General features: G+C 44.8%; 1 protein-coding gene across 2 annotated transcripts in view; it reads left to right on the forward strand.

The window, feature by feature from the left end:
• LOC309332440 (uncharacterized protein) overlaps window positions 1–20034 on the forward strand; it is a 145489-nt gene that overhangs the window by 61374 nt on the left and 64081 nt on the right. The window contains exons 6-8 of one of the 2 annotated variants that reach the window (XR_014152079.1): window positions 648–998; window positions 1512–1621; window positions 3361–4882. Coding sequence is in view for 1 of the 2 variants with exons in the window: in XM_081845644.1 (XP_081701770.1) it covers window positions 648–998; window positions 1512–1621; window positions 3361–3417 (518 nt within the window). In the remaining variant the exon portion in view is untranslated. Of the gene's footprint in view, window positions 1–647; window positions 999–1511; window positions 1622–3360; window positions 4951–20034 lie in introns of those variants that run through there. The other variant, XM_081845644.1, reaches the window with a different exon arrangement.

Consider the following 20034-nt stretch of genomic DNA (forward strand, 5'->3'; position numbering starts at 1 on the left):
AGAACTTCAAGTCAAATTTTCCAAGATATGGCTTGAGGGAACCCTACGGATGGTAAGAAAATCTGGGCCTAGTCAGTGCCTGGATTTGTGACTGCCTGGGAACGGCATGTATGCTGTCTTGAGTTCCCTCAAGATATAAATGTCGTAAATTAAATTGTTGTTGCTGCTGTTTAGTCATGTCCGACTCTTCGTGACCCCATGGACCAGAGCACGCCAGGCACTCCTGTCTTCCACTGCCTCTCACAGTTTGGTCAAACTCATGCTGGTAGCTTCGAGAACACTATCCAACCATCTCGTCCTCTGGCGTCCTCTTCTCCTTGTGCCCTCCATCTTTCCCAACATCAGGGTCTTTTCCAGGGAGTCTTCTCTTCTCATGAGGTGGCCAAAGTATTGGAGCCTCAGCTTCATGACCTGTTCTTCCAGTGAGCACTCAGGGCTGATTTCCTTAAGAACGGATAGGTTTGATCTTCTTGCAGTCCATAGGACTCTCAAGAGTCTCCTCCAGCACCATAATTCAAAAGCCTAAATTAAATATCTGATATTAAATAAGTATCTGAGATACCTGCCACTCCCCTTTCTATGGATACAGCATATTTCTCTTAAACATGTTTATTTATCACAGCACTCTGTTTGATATTTAATTACAGTCATAGAAGTTACTCAACCGTCGTTCCTGGTGGTAAAAAGGCCAGAGGCTGCCCACTTTGCGTGTGAATACAGGAATGCTGGAGATGCAGAGGGACTCGTGATAACTTTACTTAAAGACCTTGGCAACGAGTCTCTCAGAATGTGTGCTTCATGGCTTACTGCTGGGTACGAGCCGTTCATCGTGAAGGATGGCATCAAGTGCCAAGTCCACCCTGGTCACAATGGTGTAAACGTTACTCTATGGGGTCTGCAGCCGACTGATGCTGGTCTGTATATCTGCAAGATGGAACGGATTTTCCCGCCACCCTACAACCAAGTCATGGGAAGGGGAACCCAGCTCTATGTGGTTGGTGAGTTCAGAAAGCTCACGATTTGATGTCAGGGTGCCTTCAAGTGTTTTTCAGAATGAATGTGTGTCCTTGAAGTCTATCACTTCAATCCTGTAACTCTCAAATCAGCCTTCTCACAGTATGTACATGTTTGTGCAGAAGTCCCTCACACTGAGATTTGCTTCCTAGTGAGTGAGTTGTGAATTTCTCGCAGCATATTGTCCTCCATATCTATTGCCAGTAGGGATGGGGAGAAATCAGATTCAGTTTGCATTTAACCTACCTTCATATTTTCCAAAGCAATACGAGAACTGAAGCACAGCCATCCTTTGAAACTCACACTTCTCTGAATTTTGCAGTGAGCTTTCTGGCCTGTGCCTTGGTTTCCAAATGTTTTGGAAGTAGAATGGACTTCCGGAAGGGATTCCTTTTGACTTCCAAGGTACAACTGTACTTGGGAATCTGTATGTGTGTGTGTTAAGATTTGCTCTATCTTTCTGAAGATGATAATTTGAAAAATTAAATGTATTTCAGACACAGATCCATGCCCAGACCCGCAACTCTATCTTTGGATCACAACAGCAGTAGCTTCTGGATTGCTTGTATACAGCATTTTAATCACAACCTGCGTTATGAGAAAGGCTGTAAGTACTGTATAACATAGTACATGGGCTTTTAGGAATAAATCCAAGGGGATTTGTAATATCGTGACCATCATATTTTTAGCAGTTTGCTTCCCTTGCATTCTGGTCAACAGACAGGCCTGAAGAGTCAACCTGGAGAATGTAGCCATGCATTCACATCAATTCGTGTGTGCATGTGCTAGAAATTGCATCCAAAGTCTTGAGTTGCTATCCCAAGAAGGACTTGAATGCAATGTCTGGTCTGTATTGCTATGTTGCTGAGCAGAATCTAGAACAGGCATGGCTAAACTTGACACTCCCGCTGTTTTGGGACTACAACTCCCATCACTCCTAGCTAACAGGATCAGTGGTCAGGAATGATGGGAATTGTGGTCCCCAAACAGCTGGAGAGCCAAGTTTGGCCATGCCTGATCTAGAATTATTAGACCAAGGATGGGGTGTCCTCACCAACATATTTTAATTTGGTCCACCAACATGCTTTGTTTTTGGTTTTAAGCAAGAGTACATGTGCAAGAACTCTTGACACAAGAGGCATAACTGATCCATATTAAGTCATCCAAGCCCAGAATTATTATTTTTTTGCCAGAATTACAGCACCCAGCATGCAATCCACCAGAAATGGGGCAGGGGCCTTATGTGTGGACCAGAAACTGTGTCCTACTCAGCACTGTTAAATTATTACTCTTGCCGTGAAAGGTGAAGGAACACCGAGAGACCGAAAAGTCTGTAGTACTTGAAGATGAAACGAAATTCCTTGCAGGGTTATTTAGTTCTTCAAGATCAACTGCTGTTCTGGGCTTGAGGTCAAAAAGGATGTTCATCAATGTGAAATGAACGGCAGCAGTTTCGTTCTGATTCAGAACTAGCAACCACTGCCCTTGCCTCCCTCACCACAATACCAGAATACTGTAATAATCTCAATACGATGAGTAGAGTCAGCATGCACTGATCAGGGTGGTTTAACTCTTCACAGAGGTGTGTTGCCTATCAGAATTAGAGTATATTCCTGTTCCTTAGAGTCTTCCAAGCACCCCCATCCTGTGTTTTTGCCTTCTAAAGTCCTACCTGAGTCGAATCTGCCTGGCACATCTTTGGTGGATATTGTGGATGTTGTTTTTTGATTGGACTTTAATCTGGAGATTATGTTTGTCTGGTATTATTTTTTTATTATTGAGTTCTTAGCCACCTTCAATCCTTCAATTTGAAAACCCCACCTACTCCCTTTGGAGAATATTCTGCAAACCCCCCCCCCCCACTCTGCCCGAATTTCACCCCCGGAAAAGAGAATTTGGAGAGGCCATTTCCCCTCAGCCATAGTGCCAAAATACAGAGAAGAATGCTGTTGGTAGTGTAAAATTGTGAAACGCATAAAAGAATATGTTGGTTCCAGGCATCTCACCATCAGCATTGTGTATAGTAGACTGGGAACACTTTATCTAAATTTCTCAGGCGGAGGTTACAAGCACAGCAAACAGGCCATCAGTTCAAATACCTTCAGACTTGATTTTTGTTGTCTTCCTGGATTTGAGATTATGGAAGAATGAAAAAGCTTATAGATTGTGAAATATTCTGTCAGAAGCAATTATCAGGGGCCTCATTTGTTAAGATCAACAGAAATTAGACAGGTCGAGAATATACACCTGGAGGTAGGCTATATCAATCTCAAGTATTTGGAAGCATATATGGTTGGATGAAACACAGTTTTCTTGCAGTGCCAGATTATTTTTCTTATTTTACAGATACGGAAAAGCAGCTATTTTACTCCTGGGGTCTATGAGAAAATTGTACCAATGTAACTGGGGGAAAGAAAGAAAACTGCCACGGAAAAGGACGAAACGGTGTTGATTTCTTCCAAGTAACGACAGTGAAAATAAATGTCTAATAAACAGGAATGCAATTTGTTACTTCCAGATTGGATCACAACAAAGAGAGATGCAACACATCAACAAAAGAATACTAAACTGACACTGCAAAGGCTGTTTGGTCCTTGAGTTCCTTAGGATGTAGCCAATTCACTCCACAGTGTGAACTCCCAAGTACCCATCTTCTTTGCAAAAGAATCCCCACGAATTCTTCAATAACAAAAATAGCATTATGCTTAGGGTTGGGTTATATACAGTCCGTAGAATCAGCTGGTACAGCTTTTCCTAGACTGTACCACTTCAGGCTGAAAGTAGGGGTGTTGTTTACCTGTTTGAATGCTTCCCCTCAAACAAACTGAACAATATAACACAACACAATGGCCAATAACAATGGCCAATAACAACTATTTATAGACTAATACAAACGATCAGAAATTACAACCAAAGTCTCTAAATCTTCTTCACCAGTCGTGGTAGAATAATTCAAAAGTTTGATATATACATAATCAGTCACCAAATATCGCCGGAACAGAGTTTCCGGATAACCAATCTGTTTTGTTCAATGCTTCATCAGCCAATCTTGATCAATTCTTCACCAGCCAGACTTGTAAGAATTAATATGAGAAGTTGTGTTATATTGTTCAGCTTGTCTGTATTGCAACACAGTGGTTTGTTTACGGGTCCCCTCAAACAAAAGCATGTAGCCTTGCTTACCTTTTTCATGTGCCCCCGGTTGTGGCTGTGTTTTTTGTTGTTGTTGTTGTTTCGTTTTTACTTTCTCTAACTTGCACTGTTTAACAAAACCAAACCCTGACTCCTTCTAGAAGCAATCCTGGCCAATGAGGCAGAGAGACAATGCCTATTCTCACCCAGCCAATTATATATAGCTATACGATGATGTCCGAAAGTCACATCAGAATAAGTACAGGGAAAACTGCCCGTACGCGAAAGAGGCTTCCTGTTTATACCATGTAGCCTATCAGACGTGAGCATGGGATGAGATCATGAATCCACATTGGAGGAAAGACTGTGCACCCATCCTCCTTGCTCCAAAACTGGCAAATCTTCTGCTTCTCTATAGAGTCTTCCCCAAATGGGAGGGCGTTTAGGAGAAGCAAGTGTTTTAATTACTTGCTTTATGTCAACCCTAGTTCTGCACTCCAGTACTGGAGTCAGGAAGTATATACAGTGGTACCTTGGTTCTCAAACTTAATTTGTTCCGGAAGTCTGTTCCAAAACCAAAGCGTTCCAAAACCAAGGCGCCCCTTCCCATAGAAAGTAATGCAAAATGGATTAATCTGTTCCAGACTTATAAAAACAACCCCCTAAAACAGCAATTTAACATGAATTTTACTCTCTAATGAGACCATTGATCCATAAAATGAAAGCAATAAACAATGTAGTGGAGTCACACAATCAATCAATCAATGAATCAGTAGCTGAACAGGGTTCCACACAGTCACAAAAAAAGAGTCGCAGATACAAAAATGCAAAATAAATAGCAAAAACAGACAGCGTAACACTCAAAATGGAAGTGTGGCACTCAAAACGGATGTGTACCACTCAAAACGGAGCTTGTTGGCTTCCGAAAAAGGTTCGCAAACCGGAATACTTACTTCTGGGTTTGCAGTGTTTGGGTTCCAAGCTGTGTTAGTACCAAGGTGTTTGAGAACCAAGGTACCACTGTATCTTTTATTTCATATCGCAAAGAACCCTCTCACTTTCATTCTGCTCACCAACAATCTCATTGTCTCCTTCCAACCAAGTATCTACCACCCACTCTGGTCTTTCTATTTATTCTTTTTAAAAAAAAAAAAAAAAAATATTTAGTTTTCTAAATTTTAACAATTTACAAACAATGATCAAACCATCAACATAACAAGAGAATTCTGAAGAATCACCTGGATTTCCCTCCTCCCCTTTGTGGGTCCTTTTATTAACCTTTTCCTCCTGCAACTTGTCTAATAATCCAAATCTTTTAAATCTCCATTATACCCAAAATTCAGCATTAAACTACAAGTGTTATGTTAATCCTACTAATAATTTTAATAATTTTACAATGGTTTTTAAGGTAAATTATATATTTTCCCCATTCCTTATCAAAATTTTGGTTTATGATTCTTCCAGTCATTTTTGCTGATTTGGCATAGTCCATCAACTTAATCTGCCATTCTTCTCTGGGACTTCTTTCCATTTCTGGGCTAATAACATCTGAGCGGCAGCAGTCACGTACATAAATAGTCTTTTCTGATCTGCTGGAATTTTGGCACCTAGAATTCCTAAGAGAAAAGCTTTGGGTTGTTTTTTTTTAAAAAAGAAAATGTTATTTTAAACATCCCCCCCCCCCGCAGTTCCTGTCTTTCATGCTTCACCCCTTGTCATGCCCTTAGCTTTCTTTGTTATTCTCTTTTTTAAAAAAATAATGCTTTGTAAATAAAAGAATAATTATCAAATGAATATCATCTGGTCTTTTCTGCGTATGTATTCTAACTAGTGATTTTTATTATTTAAATGGCATTGTGGAGGTGTAACTAATTAACACTTGAATAGGGATGGGGGAGGGGAAATTTGATTCCGTTCACATTTAAAGGCAGACTCACCTAATACACACATTCCGAAATAATGTTTGAACCCAAGAAACAAAGATGCATCATAATAGAGAAAATTGCATATAGACATATATATTGAGAAAAATTAGCACTAAAATGCTGTCGAATTTTTGTGAGGACTTGTTTTATTTATATTTTTTTTAAAGTGGAAGTTGATTGCCTTCCAGAGAAGACGACAATTCAGAATTACAACAGGGGTTTGAGGGAGATGGTTTGAGGGAGATCATAGCTCAGAGGAAGATGAGGGGGAAAGTTGGGATATAATGGGAGTAGAGGAGGAGGAAGAGGAGGCAGAGCTGGAGCAGCTGGCTGACATGTTGTCACTAGAAAGCATTGCAGAACCACCACCTCCCAGAACCCGGCGATCCTTAAAAGTAGGAGAGCAAAGAGCTCAGAGACAAATGGCCGTAAGCCCAACAGCATAACTGTAGGGGGCTTGTGCTGTTGATGAATGAGGAAGTGGGAGAGAAGGGTGTGTGTGGAGATTTACTCAGGACAAGGCCATTATTCCAAGAGACTCCATTCCCAAGCCTCTCTCTGTAAATATCGAATAAAAAGCATTGTGAGGACTTGTCTTATCCATTCCTGGTAACCTGATATGGGGGCTGGTTCCTCTGCCGCCTGACACTGATGTGGAAATAAAGAGAACTAGGAAACTGAGAAACTGAGAGATCATCATCATCATCATCATTGGTGTGCTGGTCCCATGGGTTACCCGAGAGGTGAGGTCCAAGTCTGGTCCATGGTCAAAGGTGCAACGTGGAGGCAGTCTGTAGTAGCTGAAGCTGGGTGCAGGGCAGGGAGTTGGGTGAAGTTAGGAACAGGCTTGCAAGCAGGGAGTCAGGGTTGGTAAGGAGCTCAGGCAGGAACTAGCAACCAACAATGTTGCTCCTGCAACTTGGGACTGGGGATGGCTGGCTTTTATCTGCCAGGAGGCATAGGGCAGCCCCGATCCTTTGGTGACTCGCCTCTTTTGTCCTGGAAGCGAGCACTCCTCCTGTGGGAACTTAGTCCCCCCCCCCCTCTGCCCTGAGCCTCTGCAGCTCAGGAGAGGCTGGAGGGTTCCCGGACCCAGAGGCAACCTTAGCTTCCCCTGACGGGGCTGAGGGTGGAGCATCTGCAGGCAATGGGTCCTCCATCGCCTCAGGAGCCAGAGCAGACTCAGCTGGTACCTGCACCTGAGGATCCAGCACAGGTGAGGACCCTTCAGGCTTAAGCCCCAGCCCCGGCTCAGCTGGTTCTGGAGGCAGGGAATCCTGTGCAGGCTGGGATCCCTCAGGTTCAGCGTCTGAGTCCGAATCCCAGGCCATCACAATTGGACTGTTCTATTTCCATGCCATGAATTTGAACCTGGGGATGACCCTGAACGTCCAGAGAAGTCACTGTCTTCTCCTGGTATTCAATCAGCAGTAGGACACTGTTCCTTGTTCCCTCGTTCCTCTCTCCCTTGCTTGGCGTTGTGCCAGAGTTATGTCAGGCAGTAGTTAACGCTGATGGGTTTCCGAGCCAATGGCAACAGGAAAAAAAGGTCACACTGCAGGAGTCCTATTAGGCTGTTGCTCAAGCTCAGCAGGAAACTTCAGCTGTACAAATGATCGTATTAGAGTGCTCCGCTTGTTCTAGCCACAGGCACTTGCCGGGGATTTTACAAATGTTAAACTGCAAAAAGCAGAAGGCAGCCCGGCTTGTTGTCTCCTACAGAATTTACCCAACAAAGCTAATTTCTCAACCAGCGTGCATGCTTCTGCTAGCTGGGACTAAAGAGGTTGGGCAGGGATGGGAAATATGAAGCTTCCAGCTTCTTCAGCAAAGGGATTGTCCCCAAATCAATCAACATAAGGACATAGGATAGGCTTGCCATATTTCAACCAGAGTCAGAGCTTAAAGAAAGCAAACAGCTCACCATTGTCCTCTAAACAGACGACGATGAGCTGTTTGCATTTTTAAAGCAAACAGTGGTCTTACCTATGCTAGGGTTGCCATATTTCAAAAAGTGAAAACCCGCACAGAAAGGTTGTGTTGAGATTTTTTGGCAAAGTTGTCGAGCCATTTTTAAGGAAAATCACTGAAAACGACTCTGCCGACATGGGTTGGCATGGGTTGTCTCGGACATATTAGTGTCCTGGATATGTCTGGGGAATTCTAGACTTATTCTAGAGCCAGTGTGGTGTAGTGGTTAAGAGCAGTAGATTTGTAATCTGGTGAATCGGGTTCGCTTCCCCGCTCCTCCACATGCAGCTGCTGGGTGACCTTGGGCAGTCACACTTCTCTGAAGTCTCTCAGCCTCACTCACCTCACAGAGTGTTTGTTGTGGGGGAGGAAGGGAAAGGAGAATGTTAGCTGCTTTGAGACTCCTTCAGGTAGTGATAAAGTGGGATATCAAATCCAGACTCTTCCTCTTCCTCTTCTTATGGCAACCCTAACACACAAGAAGACTCAAACGAACCAGCCCAAGCTGTGAGATCTTCAAGGGAGGCCCTTCTCTCAGTTTTGCCACCCTCACAAGGACCTTCTCAGTGACTTTGGAGCTCCATTCCTAGAGAGGCTAGACTGCCCTGGTAGCAGTGGCATAGGAAGGGGAGGTGTGGTGGGTGTCATCACTGAGGGGGGGTGACAAAATGGAAAATATTTTTGAAAAAATAACTCCCAGGAGCACTCTCACCTCAAGTGATTTCCAGAAACCAGAAGCATTGCTGCCTCCAACTTTGTAGCCTTTATGGCTAGCAGCCTTCGACAGCCCTCTTCTCCATGAATCTGCCTAATCCAGAGGTGTAGCTAGGTGAAACGGGGGGTGCTGGGCGTCACACCATGGGGCCTGCAGCGTGCCTGAGCCATACGTCTCTCCTGAGAGGGAGGCGGTGGGTGAACTGCCTGCAAGCTCCACACTGCCTTTTTGAGCAGTGAGGGGCTTGTGTCTGCCCATCGCCTCAGCCGCCCTATAGCTGAGGGGGAGGCTGTGGAGAGGCTCTATGCTGCGCGCCCTACCTTAGCTCGCCCCGCCCCCATGGGCGGCTCATTCCGCCCCTGGCTGCAGGGCGCTCGCCGCCCCAGCCAACCAAACGGCTAGCTACACCACTGCCTGGTAGCAGATGGGCAGCCAATGCAGATGTTTTGGTTACATGCTGTTGTCCACCTGCCTGCATCTGCAATCTGAGAGCCAGTGTGGTGTAGTGGTTAAGAGCGGTAGACTCGTAATCTGGTGAACTGGGTTCGCGTCTCCGCTCCTCCACATGCAGCTGCTGGGTGACCTTGGGCCAGTCACACTTCTCTCTGAAGTCTCTCAGCCCCACTCACCTCACAGTGTTTGTTGTGGGGGAGGAAGGGAAAGGAGAATGTTAGCCACTTTGAGACTCCTTTGGGTAGTGATAAAGCGGGATATCAAATCCAAACTCTTCTTCTAGCCAATGCATTCTGGACTAGGTGGAACTTTTGTTTTACAGTTTCAAAGGCGCAACCTGCTATTGTCCTCTACACTTACAGACTAGTTCTTCCAAGTTTTCTGTGGGTAAGCTCCCCAGTTAAATGGAGACCTACTAGATCAGCTCAAAGGCCCATGAAGTCCAGAACCTGACTTCCTACACCGGTAAATGTCTCCAGGAAGTCCTCAAGACACACATGGGCGCAGTAGCTCTCTGAGGCAGCTTTTGACAGGCTTTCATCCCACAGATTTCGCCAATTCCCTCTTTAAGCTATCTAAAGCGATCGGCTATCTTCACAATTTGTGCTCACAAATTTCATATATTCTTTATAGACTGTGTGGAAAAGTATCTTGCCCGCCCACATCCGCCGGTCAATTTCATGGGATTATCCTGAATTTTAGTTGCCATACCACGCATAATTTTGTAAGTTCCTATCATTTGCTTTTTAAGAGATTTCAAAGACACCCTTCATCAATTAGATATTAGGGCAACGTGTACAAAATGCCACCCTGAGTTGTCTTGTTCTGAACTTAAAGGTCACTAGGGTGTATCGCTTTGGTTCCCCTTTCTTGCGCTTTGTGTAGCTCTGCAATATCCTTCTTGAGATAGGGCAACCAGAACACTACACAGTTTCCCAAAGTGATCGCACCATAAGGCACATGTAGACACTGAGATCCAGTGCCGAGGGCCTTCTGGCGGTTCCCTCATTGCGAGAAGTGGGAACCAGTCAGAGGGCCTTCTTGGTAGTGGAACGCCCTCCCATCAGATGTCAAAGAGATAAACAACTACCTGACATTCAGAAGACATCTGAAGGCAGCCCTGTTCAGGGAAGTTTTTAATATTTAACGCTGTACTGTTTTTAACACTTGATTGGGAGCCGCCCAGAGTGGCTGGGGAAACTCAGCCAGATGGGTGGGGTATAAATAATAAATTATTATTATTATTATTATTATTATTATTATTATTATTATTATTAGGAACCTTTGGAACGGCTGAAGTTGGTGAACTACAACCCTCATCATCCCTGGTCATTGACCATGCTTGCAGGGGCTGATGGGAGATGGAGTCCAGCAAGATTCCCCACAGACATTCTCTTTTATAATGTTCTTTATTCGGGTGGCCCTGACGCCCCCTTCCATTCCCTTTACTCAACCTGAATGATGAGACATGACAGAGTCTGAGCAGTCTGCCTTTTGTTATCTCCCATGACTTCCTCCTAAGACTTGCTGTACTATCAAACGAATGTTTTGAAAGGATGCTGCTGAGGTCCCAGTGCAACATCTGAAGCGAAGACACTGTTGTTGCTGCAGGGATCTCATTCTGACCTCAGGAAAGCTCCCTTCCATTAACCTCAAGAGACGCCCCTTTCAAATGACCTCGTTCATCTCCCAGAGAGATAAAAAACAATATATCACAAATGACAACTGGAGGTTTTTAAAAAAGCAACACGCACACAACTCTTAATATCCATCCGGGTTAAAAAAGAAAGAAAGATATACCCTATTTTTCGCTCTATAAGACGCACCAGACCACAAGACGCACCTAGTTTTTGGAGGAGGAAAACAAGAAAAAAAATATTCTGAATCTCAGAAGCCAGAACAGCAAGAGGAATCTCTGCGCAGTAAAAGCAGCAATCCCTCTTGCTATTCTGGCTTCTGGGATAGCTGCGCAGCCTGCATTCACTCCATAAGATGCACACACATTTCCCCTTACTTTTTAGGAGGGAAAAAGTGAGTCTTATAGAGCAAAAAATACGGTAACTGAAATATGCCAGCAATATTTTCACATTATCTGGGGATTTGTTTTCACAAACGCCATAATTGAATTATTGCATTCAGAGCGTGATACTTAGCAGCACAGGAAAGGAAAGCAAAACTACAATATCAGAATCTTTCTGGTAAATTGCAATGGTGGAAATACTGAGTCGCTGACTTCTTGCTGACTCCTTGCTTATGCCTGATGAGAAACGCGTTCTTATCACTTCCCAGCAGAATGGGCTGGTTTCATAAATGAGTTTTGGTGGCCTGTTATGCTCTGTGGATGCTGAATCATTGAAAAACATTCTCAATTAACTTCACCCAATTGCCTTAACTCTTAAAATGGGTATCTAGATGTATGTACGATTGCTTTTCTTTAAGGAGTTTCCTCTATAGTTTGCTCTACGAACCTTGGTTTATTCAGTTTCAAAGTGGTGGGTGCCTGAGAGAGCCCATCTGAACACAATGTGACAACAAACATTTGAGCACTCTCTTAACCACAGCATCAACGAGACAAGTCATTACAGTGGTACCTCGGGTTACATACGCTTCAGGTTACATACGCTTCAGGTTACGCACTCCGCTAACCCAGAAATAGTGCTTCAGGTTAAGAACTTTGCTTCAGGATAAGAACAGAAATCGGGCTCTGGCGGCGCGGTGGCAGCAGCAGAAGGCCCCATTAGCTAAAGTGGTGCTTCAGGTTAAGAACAGTTTCAGGTTAAGTACGGACCTCCGGAAAGAATTAAGTACTTAACCTGAGGTACCACTGTACTAAGAGATTAGATTGGAAAATTTCATCTCTGACCTTGAATGAATGCGCAAAACTTATGTCCATTTCCATTTCTGACATGATCTTTTTGATATCCTGGTTCTTCAGTACAGTGGTACCTCTGGTTACGTACTTAATTCGTTCTGGAGGTCCGTTCTTAACCTGAAACTGTTCTTAACCTGAACCACCACTTTAGCTAATGGGGCCTCCTGCTGCTGCCGCGCCCCCGCCGCACGATTTCTGTTCTCATCCTGAAGCAAAGTTCTTAACCCGAGGTACTATTTCTGGGTTAGCGGAGTCTGTAACCTGAAGCGTATGTAACCCGAGGTACCACTGTATGGCCTCAAGGCTTCACTCTAAGAAGAATTTCCAGAGGCTGATCTAGACCATAGCTGTCAACTTTTCCCTTTTCTTGCAAGGAATCCTATTCGGAATAAGGAAATTTCCCTTTTTAAAAAAGGGAAACGTTGACAGCTATGATCTAGACTCACCAAAGCCAGGGTCTCTGCACATTTTTCCAGAAGCACTAAAAAACATAACTTTTTTATTCATGTCATGTTCACACCATACATGCAAAGCACTGGCACAGTCATGGCTTTCCCCAAAGAATTCTGGGAACTGTAGTTTGCATACCACAAAGATACAGTTCCCAGCAACCCTTAAAAAACTACAGTTTCCGGGAGTGCTCAGGTGACATGGATCCCTCAAGCAGTTGTGCCACCTCAAAATGCACGCGTCGGCAGGCATTTCCGTGTCAAAGGCTGTGTACATGCCATGCATTTTAAGCACATTCAAAGCACATGGCTTTCCACAGATAACCCTAGGAGCTTATGGAATATGGAGAAAAGGAGAAACTTACTGGAAAGATAAGAAATCAACTTTTTATAAAAGAATGGAAATGGTTTATTGAATATTTACAAATAAACTGTAAACAGATAAGAACATTGGCAGGATTATTGTAACAACCTGAGGTTTTATAAGAGTATATATTTAAAGCAGATGAATAATTGAGCAAATTAAGTTAATTTGGATATGCAGAAAATACTAAAACTAAATTTAAGCAACCGCAGAAAGAGGGGGAAGGAAGTCGAGTTCCAAAATGTTAAAATGATTGTAAAATTATTGAAATGTATAAAATTGAAAATCATAAATAAAATAACAAAAAGAAACAAGAAACCGGAAAACCAGATTTGAGTGAACAAGTGTGATGAACTTAGGGAATATTGTGCCATCTCTGCATCGCTACGGCACAAGGAGAACTCTGAGCACCTGAAAGCTAACTGTGTTCAGCTTGATCCAACCTTGAGGATGAAATGTATGAGGCCAGAATAAGTCGACTTTTTTTTAGGGACAAAGGAGCCGCTGACATGAAGATGTGCTCCATTCTCTGCCCACTACCCCCCTCAGCTGTTGAATAAAATCTTAACGTTGAATTAATAGGTTATGGCTGTTAGCCTGAGGCACAGTAAGGTCACATGCCAGGAAGGGAGGGAGAGAAGGAAGGAAAAGAGAATCATAGAATTGCAACGTTGGAAGGGATCCCAATGGCCATTGCCGGATTTACGTATAAGCCAAGCAAGCTATAGCTTAGGGCCCCACTCTCTTGCACCCCCCCCCAAAAAAAAATGAAAGGAAAAAAACACTGGATGTACATTTCCAAAATATAAGATGCAAAACAAATAAAATAAAACCTTCATACAGCAACAGTGTTTTGTGTTGTGTAGGCTCCTATGATGTAAGTCATGGGCCCCGTCTGCTAGCCTGCTCCCTAAAATATCACTGGTTCGCTCATTTCTATATACAGGGTGCCTACATTCTGCATGGACTGGTTGCAACAATTACTTGGATAAAATGCATATTTTGTTATGTGCAAATGGCTTTAGATACCTCTTAGGTCCATAAACTACCATATAGCATATATTCAACACAAAAAAAACAGAGGCAATTTGTTGTTGACAAAGGACAGCTGGACATATAAAGGGCCCCAAGCAAAATATAAAGGGCCCCAAGCAAAATATAAAATGGAAGAATGGTATAAAGAGGTGTGGGATATAGCTATTAACAATAAATTAACATGTGCCATTAAGTTAAGACAGGGGTTATGCAGGAGAAATGATTCTGAGGAGATATGAAAGGAGTTTGTAGAATTTGTACCATTAAAACAGAAAGGGGTCAAACCATTGCAAGAGGTGTTGAAATTTCGGGAGGTTGGATAGTTGCAATGGAATGGTCTCGGGCATGGGGTGCATGTTTTTATTCTTATTTATTTACTATTATTACTTTATCAAAAGAAAATAATATAAAAAGAAGCCTCTAGAGAGGGGCACCACACATGAGTTGTCCAACGCTAGAAGCCACTGAGCCAAAATGGAGGAGTTAGCTTGTGAAGAGATCTTGCAGAGCTGAGAAAGGGGGATTATAGGATGACCAAAATGATCAGAGAGCTGGAGCAACCAGGAATGGTTAAGGCATTAAAAAGCGAGACACCACCTTGCCAACAAAGGTCTGTATAGTTAAAGCTATGGTTTTCCCAGTAGTGATGTATGGAAGTGAGAGCTGGACCATAAAGAAGGACCATCGCCGAAGAATTGATGCTTTTGAATTATGGTGTTGGAGGAGACTCTTGAGAGTCCCATGGACTGCAAGAAGATCAAACCTCTCCATTCTTAAGGAAATCAGCCCTGAGTGCTCACTGGAAGGACAGATCGTGAAGCTGAGGCTCCAATACTTTGGCCACCTCATGAGAAGAGAAGACTCCCTGGAAAAGACCCTGATGCTGGGAAAGATGGAGGGCACAAGGAGAAGGGGACGACAGAGGACGAGATGGTTGGACAGTGTTCTCGAAGCTACCAGCATGAGTTTGACCAAACTGCGGGAGGCAGTGGAAGACAGGAGTGCCTGGCGTGCTCTGGTCCATGGGGTCACGAAGAGTTGGACACGACTAAACGACAACAAAGTTCAGAACAAAGTGGGCCCATGATAAAAAAGGTAAAGGTACCCCTGCCCATACGGGCCAGTCTTGACAGACTCTAGGGTTGTGCGCTCATCTCACTCTATAGGCCGGGAGCCAGCACTGTCCACAGACACTTCCGGGTCACGTGGCCAGCGTTTACCGTTTACCTACCCGCTGGTAAGCGGTCCCTATTTATCTACTTGCACCCGGGGGTGCTTTCGAACTGCTAGGTTGGCAGGCGCTGGGACCGAACAACGGGAGCGCACCCCGCTGCGGGGATTCGAACCACTGACCATGCGATCGCCAAGTCATAGGCGCTGAGGTTTAACCCACAGCACCAGCCGCGTCCCATGGGCCCATGATAGAAATGCATAAAATCACACCCATGTTCCGACATCTCTCAGGTGCCATTCTAAGAGAACAAGGGAGGCATCCATGGTGAGTTCTGGCACCTCTTTTTCTAGAAAAATAGCCTTGATTATACCTGGTGTGGTCAAAGTGGACAGAGATGAGTTTCCCTTCTTCTCTCGAAATATTCGTAGGCAGGGTCAGTCAGTGAAACTGGATATGTGGGGTTTGGAGCAGACAAGACCACGTACTTCCCCACACAACACATGGTTGAGTCGACCAATGTGCTCTCTCTGGATGCGGTGATGGGCCACCAACTGAGGCGGTTTAAAAAGGGGATTATGGAAATTTAGAGGAAAAGGCTTTAGAGAACTTTCCTACCCTTCCTCTTGTTCCACTGCTCCCCCTGCCGCAGGAAAAACCGCTCTTTAGCGCTCAATCAGAGCAAACAGCAATTTGGGTTTTCTCCAGATTAATGTTTGTTTCGATTGAGCAATAGAGAGTTTTGCCTGGGAAAAGAGGGGGGAAGCGGAAAACCGCTCAGACCCATGCTTTCTACACGCAGGACAAGTGGCAGTGCAGACGAGCCCTAAGTGAGCCACAAGACCGGGGGCAGAATTTGGGCTTTGCGGCGCTGTGTGCTTTCTCTTGGGATCTGATGCTGGGCTGGCCTGCTTGGAGTGTTCACACTGTGCCTCTATTCCTGCATTGCAGAGAGTTGGACTAGATGAACTCTCAGAGGTCCCTGCCAACTCCACAATTCTTTAGTAAAGGTAAAGGGTAAAGGGACCCCTGACCGTTAGGCCCAGTCGTGACCGACTCTGGGGTTGTGGCGCTCATCTCGCTTTATTGGCCGAGGGAGCCGGTGTACAGCTTCCGCGCCATGTGGCCAGCATGACAAAGCCGCTTCAGGCGAACCAGAGCAGCACACGGAAATGCCGTTTACCTTCCCGCCGGAGTGGTACCTATTTATCTACTTGCACTTTGATGTGCTTTTGAACTGCTAGGTTGGCAGGAGCAGGGACCAAGCAACGGGAGCTCACCCCATCGCACGGATTCGAACCGCCGACCTTCTGAGCGGCAAGTCCTAGGCTCTGTGGTTTAACCCACAGCACCACCTGCGTCCCACAATTCTTTGGTTCTATCTAAAAAATATAGATAGAAGCTCAGCCACTGCTTATACCATTTTGTAATATGTGAGTTTACTTAAAAATAAACTCACATATTACAAAATGGTATAAACAGTGGCTGAGCTTCATGCTCCGGCACTGGGGGGCGGAGAGCAGATGGGGGCGGGCCTGGGGTACATCCTGAGGGCATGGTGTGCTACCCACAGGGCGTGGCACATGTCCTGGGGGTGTGGCACCCAGCGCAGGCAGGGGGCACCATTTGATGTAAGCCTCCAGGAAAGCTTTGTTGTTAGATCTAGACAAGCACTGCACCTCACCTTTTGGATAAGTGGGGTGAGCACAGCAATGTAATAATAATAATAATAATAATAATAATAATAATAATAATAATAATAATAATAATATAATATTAATTGTACCCCGCCCATCTGGCTGGGTTTCCCCAGCCACTCTGGGCGGCTTCCACAAAGACCAAAAATACACACATGTAATCAAAGTCACAACCGAACCATCCGAAATATACTCGGAGTCGAGAGTGGATTTCATGCTCTGTATTCAGCTCATGGTGGTGAGGAAGAATGGACGTTCCCCCAGAATGTCTGCTTTATATACATTATTTACACAATGGGCCCCACGTGATTGGCTAATTCCGGGATTCTCCTGTAGGCTAATCAGGTTGCGGATTCACTTCCACCTGGAGCTGGATTGGGTGGCTCCTGCAGACCAATAGTACTGCTGGATTGTTCTAGGACCAATTAGACTGCTGCATTTTGGATCCTATTCAACTCAGTACATAACACATCCTTACAGCAAACCCTGGAAAGTAGGTCAATATTGCTGTCTTCTTCTTTTCGCATATGAAACCGTGGCTGGCCGAGGGACTTTGTGGCTGCGGCAGAATTTGCACCGGAGGCTCCCTGGCTCGCCGCTCACATTTTAAAGCCCCTATTCAACCACCCTGGGCATAGATAAGTGTCCTGTTTAGTCAAAGAATCTATCCTCGCCTACCCTCAATGCAATTTAATGGAGAATATAAGCATCCACTTTCCGCCATGTCTTGGGGGCGAGTTAAAATTCGCAGACAGCCGTGCTCAGACCACTTAGATGGCAGGATTTAGTGAATGGCTTCTTCTGAGGCGTATAATGGAGCTATGACTAAGGCTGAACGACTCGACCGCGATGAGCACAGAGCCAAGAAACAGCTCATTAGGAGATGGCTCACAAATGCAGCCTGAGCATGAGTGCCGCAGGCTGAATCCTGCTCACTGATCCTCACGACAGAGCCCCTTCTCAAGGCTTTCTCTTTCCATTTGTGCCTGAGTTTAACGGCAAGCATTACGCCAGAATCCAGAGATGCCCAGCGGCTCTCAAAAGAATTGCCTCCCCTCCCCTCACTTTTGATTTTGACTTCTTTGTATAATTCTCCAGGAACGTTGAAGAAGAAGAAGAAGAGTTTGGATTTGATATCCCGCCTTTCACTCCCCTTAAGGAGTCTCAAAGCGGCTCACAATCTCCTTTCCCTTCCTCCCCCACAACAAACACTCTGTGAGGCGAGTGGGGCTGAGAGACTTCAGAGAAGTGTGACTAGCCCAAGGTCACCCAGCAGTTGCATGTGGAAGAGCGGGGAATCGAACCTGGTTCCCCAGATTACGAGTCCACTGCTCTTAACCACTACTCCACACTGACAACTCGGGAATACAGTGGTACCTCGGGTTAAGTACTTAATTCATTCCGGAGGTCTGTACTTAACCTGAAACTGTTCTTAACCTGAAGCACCACTTTAGCTAATGGGGCCTCCTGCTGCTGCCGCGCCGCCAGAGCACGATTTCTGTTCTTATCCTGAAGCAAAGTTCTTAACCTGAAGCACTATTTCTGGGTTAGCGGTGTCTGTAACCTGAAGCGTATGTAACCTGAAGCGTATGTAACCTGAAGCGTATGTAACCCGAGGTACCACTGTATAGGCTTCATGGGTGACGAATCTTCCTCTGACCCCTCAGTTGATTATTTCACAAACAGCCTCCCAGGAAAGGGAGGCTGTGAAGCTCTGACCACTTGCAAACTGTTTGCAGAGAAATTGCCTGCTCTTTGATGCTGTGTTTTGTTTCTGCCAGCTTCTCTTACAGTCTGGCCCATTCCTAGACAGCTGGAAGGTGTTAACGGAGAAATCTGAGGGCTCCCGTGGACAAAAAACAAGGACACCAGCCAGGAATACCAGAGCAAAACAGCAACCAGTAGGCTTGGTCTTTATTGAAGACTGTTGTGACAGGACTCCCACCTGCCGCCAGGTGAAACAAGATGGAAACCCTGAACAAAAGGAGACCCCAACTTTTATTAGCTACTAATCCCCCAAGCCACACCCCTAGAACTACATCACAACTACATCATGACTACATAATTGACACATCACGAAAAGGAGGGGTTGAGGGAGGAGTTGTGATGGTAACCTGAGTGTCTTGTCACCTGGCCGGTTCCACCTTTCCCCCTCCCCATGAGTACTTTCCAGAGGACAAAGGGGAGTTTGCAGTATCCTGCCCCAGAGGGAAGAGCTGATCATTGTCCTTTGTCTCAGTCCATGCTGAATCCACTCCCATATGCCAGTTCTTTGTGACCTTGATGGTCTTCTGTCTGGGACCATCACAGTTGGCATGCCAACTGGGTAGGGCTCCTGCGTACATATTGGTACGCTCAAGGGATTATGGTCATCCTGTATCAAACCCTCCCCTTTTGATAGTCCTTTCTTCATGGAGCAAAATGAAAGTGGAACGGTGTAGATCTGATGTACGGTTGATTTTCTATAAATTTATAACAGAAACATCGCGTATGTCATGTGTGAGTGTGTGTGTCGAGTTTGTACAAACTAAATGATTTGGGGGGGGGGGTTCCTGCAACAAAGGCAAATACTGCAACCCTGCCCCCGGAAGGTAATGTGGGTCGGCCAAGTTGATAGGATCGCTGCTATGGCTTTATTGTTTTTCTATAAACCGCTTAGAGCATGGGTACGCAAACTAAGGCCCGGGGGCCGGATCCAGCCCAATCGCCTTCTAAATCCGGCCCGCGAACGGTCTGAGAATCAGCGTGTTTTTACATGAGTAGAATGTGTCCTTTTATTTAAAATGCATCTCTGGGTTATTTGTGGGGCATAGGAATTCATTCATCCCCCCCCCCCAAAATAGTCCGGCTCCCCACAAGGTCTGAGGGACAGTGGACCGGCCCCCTGCTGAAAAAGTCTGCTGACCCCTGGCTTAGAGATTTTTATTATATCAAGTGGTACAAACATTTCTAAAATAACTAAAATAATGAAATAGCTAAGTTCGACGTACACATCAGTGCAATTTAGCTTGCAACAATGCTTCAGAAAGAAAGGCAAATTAAGCTGCTTAGCTCGTCATGTAAAAAGCGTTGGTTCGGGGGGGGGGAAACAGGTTATAGAGGATTGCCAACATTAGTCACATTCAGAGTTTTGTTTAAAAAAGTTTTTATTTATACTTCTCATGTTTATACATTTTATTCGTTTTACAATCAATTTAACATTTCAAAATTTGGCTTCCAGCCCCTTTCCTTCTGCA

This window comes from Podarcis erhardii (genome assembly GCF_964252035.2).
Source record: "Podarcis erhardii genome assembly, chromosome: 1".
Classification (NCBI taxonomy): Eukaryota; Metazoa; Chordata; class Lepidosauria; order Squamata; family Lacertidae; genus Podarcis; species Podarcis erhardii.